Genomic DNA, 10,191 nt, shown 5'->3' with positions numbered 1-10,191 from the left:
GGCACAATTAGAGAAGACAGCAGCAGGAGTGCAAGGCCAGAAAAGGACAGAGGACTGCCCCATGAAGCATCACACTCCGGCAGCCGTCCACCAAGCCCCCTCACGACGCCAACGGGCCGGATGGGGAGGGGGTGGGAGGACGAAGGGCCAGGTAGTTAGGAATGGTTGGGAGGACGAGAGGACATGGGAGCTGGGAATGGTGGGGAGGACTGGGAGACAGTAAGGTTGCTGTGGCTTAGCAACGCACATGCATTGCTGAGCCACAGCAACGCGTGGCTGGGTACAGCTAGTAATAATAATAATATGGAAAGTGAAGAAAACACTCAACACATGTGTAAATTAATTTATGAAACCGAATTTTCGTACGAGCCAACATCCTTCATCAAGGTACTGTAAACAGTTTATTCAGCAAAGATTGTAAGTGTTTCCTTTTACAAGTCTGGCAGAGCTCCTGGTGTCACGTGATATTTTGTAGTGATTTAGTGGCTGCACAATAAGTTAAATATTTTGGTTCCATTACTATACAAAAATTATGGAATGTGAATGATGTTTATCCCTGATCATTCTGTTTCCCAACCGCCCTCGCCTCAGCTGACAACAGCGACACAAATACTTGTCAGAAACATTTTGCAAAAAGAAAAAAATAATAATAATAATCTGCTGATTAAGAATATCATTCAGAACAAGGCACTAACAATTATATTCAAACTGGAGAAACCATCCACCAATATAAAATACACAAAGGAAGTGATTATTGGGAAGTCGGACATCATAGGGGCGGCGATGATCACAATTTGACAGCGCAGGGGCTTTGAAAAGCCAATTCAATAGAACTGCTGATTAAAACCCTTAACTAAAAGGGCTTCCTGTGAATAAAGTTCCGTGGACGATATAATACAAGGAATAAAAAATATTTTATCTTAAAAAAAAGCTCTTCTTAATGACTATGAAGAAGAGAAGCATTGTGTTGCAACATTGCAGGAGACGAGATAATGAACTGATACGGAATTTTTTCGGTGTTGAATGAATATTAATTATTCTCACATGTGTCTTAACATTACGATTTTTAAGCCATAGAGACGACAAAGGAGAGTGTAATATAAATCACCTGCTCTTACTACCTCTAACCTTAGGTTGAATTCCACATAAATCATTACACCGACGCGTTTCAACAATACACTTCGACAAACATATAATTATGTTCATATTTTTATTATGCTCAAAGATGCCTTAAGATCTTGAGAGATTTCAATTCTCTCCTCCATTGCATGACGCTATTAAATGTATCTAACGTCATCTGTACACTAATGTATATTACTTGCAATTCATATTTGTCACATAGTGATTACATAACCTGAGACATGTTTAGCATACATATCATATACAAATTAAATAACTACAAGATGTATATTATCAACAGAAATTGATAGGAACGATTTAAAATATCACATAATATAATGTAATTATATAATAATGAAAATTTAATGATTTCTGAAAAGCGCTGCATCATCTAGAAAACACGAAACACCATTGTTACTGAAAACACAAACACCTTCAAGTTTCTTTGTTTCAAGTTTCAAGTTGAATCAAGTTTCTTGAAGATGAAAGAGAGCAGATATTAGATGAAAAGATTGGTTTTACCCATGTGGTACGCAAGATTTTAGAAGTTGGAGAACCAATTGTGGGTCACAATTTGGTTTTAGACCTATTGCATATGATAGAAAAGATGGTTCAGCCTTTGCCTGAGAAACTGGAGCAGTTCAAGTCTCTTGTCAAGTGCAATATTCCCACTGTATATGATACCAAACTTCTAGCAAAGGATCCTCCTTTCTGTGTAGATATTCCAGTGACATCTTTAGGAGCTGTGTATAGTGATGTGTGTTACCTATCGTTCGTTACGGCTCGTGACCCTACAGCAGCCAAGCTTTAATTACGTCTAGGGATACCACTGCTGCTCTCTAAAGCGGGTCACCAGTATAACCCCATGAATGATAACAGGCTAAGACTTAAAAGTATTTCTCCCTTAGGACTGAAGAATTATACATATAACTTATAATATATATATATTCAAAACAGTATAATATAAAAACACAGATGGTCAAGTTAACTTATACAACAAACAAAAGGTATTGTCCTTCTCCTAATATAGTATAATAAAATATGGCACAACAAGAAGTAACAGACTTATCTCCCACATGTTACTCTTCCTGGTCCCCCGAAGCTACTGAACTCTCGCTCTGTCGCTTACCCATAATTCTCTCCCGTCTGCCTCATCCCAGGATGAGGGATGGAAACTAAGGACTTTTTAGTATTTAAAACTAATTGAACAACCACTTGTTGTCAAAACACACAAGAATGCAAATTACAGATAATAGTTACTTACAAAATATATAAGTATAATGCCACCTGTTTAATTACAGTAAATAAATACTTATAAAAACTTAATAAAAGTGACATCTGGAACTCCCAAACTGAACAGGTCCATTTTCCCGAATTTAACAGGTATTAGACGTGTGCAAAGAAACCGCGCTCCTGTCCCCACTGACGCTGCCACACCACACGATAATTTACCAAAAACACAATGTGTGTACATATACAGGCAATGATATAATAGAACAAAAAATGTTATTTTAAATTTATATACGTATTCTGCTAGGAGTACGTAACACTTCCACCTCCAAGAAAAAAAATGCAATAGATTGAAGATCAATGGCATTTTTTCAAAGTAAAAGGTATGACACTTGAGATTTATGGTATTAATTACACCAAACATGTAAAAGTAATTAGAACACATTTCTGGACAAAAATGAAAACATTCCAAATATAGTCTTACAGGAAACTCAGAAATTTCAGTCTTATGACTATGTTCTACTTATGTGTCACTGGAGTATGCAAATTTATCTCTCCAAGGTACTATCTCATTTATTTCACTTTGTTTCAGATCATATTTCACACTCCTATCTACAACAGTATCATTAGTAGCATGAATAGAATTGTCAATAAAGGTAGATGCATTCACACAGTTATCATGGCAATTTAGCTTTTCATTTGTTTCTACTATTTCTCTAAGATCAGTCCCATATTTCCATGTGATCCCTTTTTCACATGGTGAATTTTTCCAAGACAGACTCCATTTCCCGTTACTCCCTTTTTCTGGAGCTGAACTGCTTAATTGAAGCTGACTGGATGTTGAGTAGATTTGGGACTTCTCCTGGGTATGCTCTGACACAGACATCTGCTCTTCATCACTCTTGATCCTCTGTGGAACACATACTCTCGCCCAATGGATACTAAAATTAGAGAAATTAGCATTAAACCTCACAATTATGCATAAGACTTTCCCATTCATAGAACCTTCCGAAACACAAGACACCGACTTAGCAAACCTTTGACCTTCAAACCAAGAAATACAACCCAAGATAAGTGCAAAGACTACCTGATCGAACTGACTCAGATGATCCATAAGGAACACAGAAATCAATTGCCTCATAACTCTGTCATAACGATCAGTGAAAGAAAACAGGCATATGCCTAGGCACCATATCTCAATCATAACTCCGAAGACAAGTTCACACCCCCTGATGGTGAACTTGAACACAACACACACTTCCATCAACCGTCTAGTCTGCCAAAAGACTAAATAAAACATGCCGAAAACTTTACAACCCTCACCATCACTTCCCAAGTGATTTACGTCTGATGACAACCAATCAACCGAAAGGTTTAAGGGTCTTAACATCTTGAAGATGAACAGCAGATTACCTGGGAAACACCCAAGGACAATCTGAAACCCTTCACAATGATTAAATCTAGGTAGGATAACCTTATCCCCCAACTTGAAATACACACCTGGAGCCTCAAACATCTGCTCCCCAGTATGATTTAATCCTTCACCCACAATATGACTCTGAAAATCAACTCCAATATGACTCTGAAAGTCAACACCACACTTAAGTGGATCATACACTTTTATCACTCGTGCATTAAAATTAACTGGATCTGAATATAGAGACACTGCTCTAGTATAACTCACCACTTCCTCAGAACTGGATGCACAACCTACTTGAGTAAACTCTCTCTGCTCAACCACAAGGTTTGACAAAGATGTCCCACAGTCCATTACTTCACAAGAAAATGGCTCCTGCAGAATAAAAGTAGATTTCAACATCCTACACACACTCTGACTCAATGTACACAATGAGAAATACTTACTCCACATAGAATAAGAATCACAACTCCGCAACTTAGATCCAAATGCTACCTTACCACTCTCAATGATTTTACCAAAAGTTCCTCCCATGACTTCTGGAGCTGCTCGGAGTACTGTCTGCTCACAATCAATAATATCACTACCAAGCTGGGTCACATCCTCACAGACAACTGAAGAGGGAGGCTCACTGGGTCTCCATCTACTCAACAGAAGCTGATCCTCTGGCTGCTTTCCCACACTCTCCAAAACTGGATCTGCAGTACAGACTGTCTCCTTGCTTCTCTCTGAAATCTTAGGGTCAGTTCTACTCAATGCACTTAAATTAAGGGAATCTGAAACGAGCGGGCAAGTAACAGGTAGTTTGACCTCCTCCCCTATTATATCACCTTGACTAGGGTGAGGCGGGGCCTCTACAACAGACTTACTCTCGACAACTGATTCTAAATTTGGAGTGAGCGGGAATACTTCTGCCAACCCGACATTTTGTCCTAAACCATTCACTTGGCTGGAATACAGAGTCGTGGCTTTTAAGTTTCTCTCAACTCCTGGCACAACGTTCGTAGTGAGCGGGCAAGACAATGGTACATGGACATCCTTTCCCAATTTATTGGAATACAGCAGAGTCATAGTATCAGGCTTACTCTCAACAACTAAATCGGCCACACAGGAATCTGGAACAACCACATCCCACTTCTCCACTGAAGGGGTATTGGTTACTGGAACAAATGCTTGAGTAACAACATCAGAACTGACAACTGGATTTATATTAGTACTGACATCAGCACAGGTAGAATGGACAAAACCATCTTCTACAACAGGTTCATTCATAGAACTAACTTCAGCACAGGCAGAATAAACATGGTCTGCAACTGGCTGTTTACACAATCGGGGATCAATCTCACCCACAACATGATTTATGGCCACATCATTACCCAATATAACATCCACACCTGGGATGGGCAACTGTGTACTAACACCCACAGTGCATAAACTTGGTGTAATGGTGGATCTGAAATTAATGTCTATTAGAGGTACAGTTTTACATCCTGCAACACTCTGAAGAACAACAAACTTTCCAGTATCTCTCTTTTCAACATCAGAAATAATACTGGATGAAATTATGGTTTGGGAAGCACCTGTATCACGAAGAATAACCACTGGCTTCCACTTCCCATTAATACACAAAACTTCACCTGAAGACATATATGGTGAATACTGTTTCACCCAATTGGGGTTTACAGTTACATGTTTATTAGTAAGTTTATTTTGCACACCTCTGCAATAAATGAGACCAGTTGGTCGTAACTCAGGGTGCAATATAAAACAGGAATTAATTCCATGGCCTTTTCTCTTACAATGGGAACAAGACCTTACAGTGGACACACTGGTAGAACCAACTGTAGGTTTAGAAATAACCTTATTATTATTTGACATTCCTGACAATGAAGTAGCAGGGTTAGGTTTTGTAAGAGAAGAGCTCATGGGAGTAACTGGAGTACTAGGACTGGATGGATTCTGATAAGGAGTTCGGTGAGCATTATAATTTACTCTACGACTAGACTTAGGTGAAGTGGCCGTAAACTGGGCCTTAGTCAACAACTCATGCTCATCCGCGAGCTTTGACAGCTCATAAATGTCTGTTACATTCTTTTGTTCTGCCATAAAAGTAGACAACTGGTCTGGGAGACATGACAATACTTCTTCCATTATAAGAAGATTCTTTAGAGCATCAAAGTCAGTGACTGAAAGTGACTTTAACCATCTGTTGCAAAAATTCGTCTTCTGACGAGTAAAATCTGCTATTGTCTGATCACTTATCCTCCTTAGGTTTCTAAACTTTTGCCTGTGTGCCTCTGGATTTAACTGATAGGCATTTAAGATGCTTTTCTTTACAAATTCATAATCAAAGCTATGAGCGTCAGGTAGGGATGTAAAAACCTCCTGACTACGCCCCTTAAATTGAGACTGCATAATGGCTACCCACTGATCCCTTGGCCAGTTCATACTGATGGCAATTTTATAAAAATGTGCAAAGAAAACCTCAGGATCCTCCTCATTGAACTTGGGTAACTCTATATACGTATTCATCCTTATGGGATTATTATCACTATTTATTGAAACATTACTAGTATTTCCATGCCCAGCTGCCATACGCTGTGATTCAAGCCTGAAGTTAGTGTCAGCCATTTGTTGTTGAATCTCTAATTGCCTAGTTTGTTCCTTTTGAGCTTCAAGTTCTAATATTCTCTGTTCTTTTTGAGCTTCAAGCTTAGCATTGGCTATTTGCGCTTCTAACTCAAGACGCTTTAACGTCATCTGATCACTCGACTCCTCTCTTAACTCTTCTAGAATTTCTTCATCTAACTCTCCATTCTCAACAAAATGTGTCACAACGACTTTCAATATTTGGGCTTTAACCATTCTATTGTTGGCGGTCAAATCCAAATGATTTGCCATTTGTATTAACTCAGTCTTTTTAAGGCTCTTAATCCCTTCAAAGTCTGGGTGAGCCACCAACGCTGCAACTTTCTCCTCCATCGTTACTAACACTTGGCACTTGATTCACAACAATAATTAAAAACAATGGCACTGCACTACACTTCACTGTAAAATTGTCACCACACTGAAAATTCGCTTGGCCTCACTGCACAAACAAAATATATAGGATGACTTACCTCAAAATCGTGAAACGTTGTTACTTGACACACAAGAAGGCTTGCTTGGCACATGGAATAGTTCTTAAGAAAACACACAGACACTTAACACACTGGTACCTAGGAAGGCAAGGTTAGATTAGCATAATTAAGGTTAAGTGGGAACAATATTTCCCGGCACAGGCCCCCATAACTCTTTGTTACCTAGCGTTCGTTACGGCTCGTGACCCTACAGCAGCCAAGCTTTAATTACATCTAGGGATACCACTGCTGCTCTCTAAAGCGGGTCACCAGTATAACCCCATGAATGATAACAGGCTAAGACTTAAAAGTATTTCTCCCTTAGGACTGAAGAATTATACATATAACTTATAATATATATATATTCAAAACAGTATAATATAAAAACACAGATGGTCAAGTTAACTTATACAACAAACAAAAGGTATTGTCCTTCTCCTAATATAGTATAATAAAATATGGCACAACAAGAAGTAACAGACTTATCTCCCACATGTTACTCTTCCTGGTCCCCCGAAGCTACTGAACTCTCGCTCTGTCACTTACCCATAATTCTCTCCTGTCTGCCTCATCCCAGGATGAGGGATGGAAACTAAGGACTTTTTAGTATTTAAAACTAATTGAACAACCACTTGTTCTCAAAACACACAAGAATGCAAATTACAGATAATAGTTACTTACAAAATATATAAGTATAATGCCACCTGTTTAATTACAGTAAATAAATACTTATATAAACTTAATAAAAGTGACATCTGGAACTCCCAAACTGAACAGGTCCATTTTCCCGAATTTAACAGGTATTAGACGTGTGCAACGAAACCGTGCTCCTGTCCCCACTGACGCTGCCACACCACACGATAATTTACCAAAAACACAATGTGTGTACATATACAGGCAATGATATAATAGAACAAAAAATGTTATTTTAAATTTATATACGTATTCTGCTAGGAGTACGTAACAATGTGTGTAGCAAGTTCAACCCCCCACACCGTGTGATTGAAGAGGGTTATGAGAGTTATGAAACTGGAAGCAACAGCAAGGCTCATGACGCAGGTTTCGATGCCTTCATAACCGGTGTTTGTTTTGTTACCATGGTGAAGAAGCTGGATGGATCTAATTGGAAAAACAAGTCTGTGGTGAAGTCAAAACACCTGGACATGTATGCAAACAGAGTGAACAACATGAGCTCCCATGACATTCCATTCCTCAACTTGGTGGGACCTGATGTTCAGCCTGACAGGAGCAAAATATTTTGTGCGGAGTGTCCATCCTCATGGACTACAATGCATGTCCATGGACTCTTTCATATGATTAAACCTTTGAAGATAGTGTGGGTGAGCAGCACTTTCCTCTACGTCATTCCCTTGGAAGACATGGACAAGAAGGTCTGTAGGCAACATCTGAAGAATGTTAATGCTAGCTGTCCTCCATTGGTTCGAGTAAGATTGTATGGGGATACAATTAGCTCAAAGAGAAAATCTGCAACAGATGAGGAGGTTTCACCAATTCAGATACGAGCAAGCCGCATACACGAGTTCAAAAGACTGAAGAGTGTTGGATCAGATCAACTATCAAAGATGACCTTGGAGTCTCCAAGTGCAGAAGAACCTCCTTCCGTAATTAGTGGAGATAATGGCAAGAAAGCTGCACCAAAACAAGGCAAAGCGACTCAGGATGTATTTTCTATACCTGATGAGTGGTAGTTCTGGTATAGTTAATATAAATTTCTTTGTTGTTGAGTTCCCAGCATTGGGTCAGATTTTATGATCTTTTTTTTTTTTTTGCTGGATGTTTTATGATTCATTGTCGTCTATTTAAGATGTGACAGGAAATCTGATGGAGGAATCACATCAGTTTCCTGTTACTTTGCTCATGTAATAAGTATGTATGTGTGAGTATTTGTATACAGTATACATGTATCTAGTTTCCACCTGTATCACTCAATCTCTCTCTCTCTCTAGGTCATTCTAGTTATAGGAGGAGAGAGAGCAGGGGTGGAAACTGGAAAAACGAGTGAGCCACAGGGATGTATGGAAGTAGTGCTTACATATTAGTGACTATAGTGGAGCGAGATCTAGCTCTGTATGCCCCGACCCTTAACCATTTATATCTGTTGCATTAATTGCCCCTCTCAACATTAGCATGTTCATCACATTCTTAAAGCTATGGATGGAAGTGGCTTCAACAACCTCTTCCTTCAAGTCCACTTGCCACCACCCATATATGAAGTGAGAACATCTACACATCTCTTGGACTCAATTGCATGTCCAGCGTCCACTGATGTTCTCTTGTCCTATCTTTCTTTAATTTAAATAGGTTTCCTTTGCCCATTTTGTCTTTTCTCATCAGGACTTGTAAGTAGTGATCATATCACCACATACAATATATGGTGGATATGAATTGGAGCTGCCTCGTATGGGCCAATAGGCCTTATGCAGTTACCTTGATTCTTACGTTCTTATTCCCCCTGTTTCTTCTAAGGTTGTGAGGGATGGGGCATCCTCTCAACCTGGCCTCATACCTGAGGCTTCTCAATTCTAGTACTAATCTAGCTACAAACCTCTGAACTTTCTCGAGTTCCCTTTTTTGTGCTTCACAATGTGTGGGTGCCATACTGGTGCTGCATACTCAAGTAATGGTCTCACATAGGCAGTGTGTTAGAACTTGAATCCCCTCTTTGTTTAGATTCTTAAATTATGTTCTTATGCTTGCTTATTATCCATATGCTGCTGCTGTTGTCCTGTTCACATGAGCTTCTAGTGTTAGTGTTGGAATTATGTCTACATCCAGGTCTTTTTCTCTTATTGTTTCTTGAAGTTGCCCTTTCTTATTGTGTAGTTAAATATATAGGTCTCCTATCTCCCTTACCCATTTTCACTACTTTACATTGACATGTACAAGCTCACTGTACAGTAAAGTAAAATAAGCAATGGTCCTAGGACAGAGCCTTGTAGAACACCACTTTCCACTACTCTCCAGCCTGACATCTCTCGGACAGTGTTTTGACTACCACGTTTGTCAATGATACCGGTTTTAAATTATGAGGGGTCCTCTCTCCTATCATTTTTGTAGATTGGAATTACTGTATGTTTGCCTTTTTCCATGCATCCTAACATTCTTATACATAAAAATGCCTGAAAAAAATCAGTTGAAGTGCATTCAACTGATTTCAGCTTAGATGTGTATTCTCTCAGAACTCAAGGTGAAATTCCATCTAATCCAACTGCTTTGTTTCGACCTCATTCCCTGAACATTTTTTTTCCACTTTCGTCCTGAGACAGACCTGTTACCTAGCAGTAA

The 10,191-nt window shown here is 39.1% G+C and overlaps 1 protein-coding gene across 1 annotated transcript; it reads left to right on the top strand.

Moving 5' to 3' along the window:
• The first annotated feature begins 1,726 nt into the window (after nt 1-1,726).
• Nucleotides 1,727-8,606, top strand: LOC123770960 (poly(A)-specific ribonuclease PARN-like). Its single transcript, XM_069305702.1, has 2 exons — nt 1,727-1,871; nt 7,840-8,606. The coding sequence occupies exons 1-2, from the start codon at nt 1,727-1,729 to the stop codon at nt 8,592-8,594; spliced, it is 900 nt and encodes a 299-aa protein (XP_069161803.1). The 3' UTR covers nt 8,595-8,606.
• Nucleotides 8,607-10,191: the final 1,585 nt, after the last annotated feature.

The sequence above is a fragment of the Procambarus clarkii genome, chromosome 56, assembly GCF_040958095.1.
Source record: "Procambarus clarkii isolate CNS0578487 chromosome 56, FALCON_Pclarkii_2.0, whole genome shotgun sequence".
Lineage (NCBI taxonomy): Eukaryota > Metazoa > Arthropoda > Malacostraca > Decapoda > Cambaridae > Procambarus > Procambarus clarkii.
Note: the sequence above shows the minus strand (reverse complement) of the source record. Positions and strands in the feature narration are given on the sequence as shown.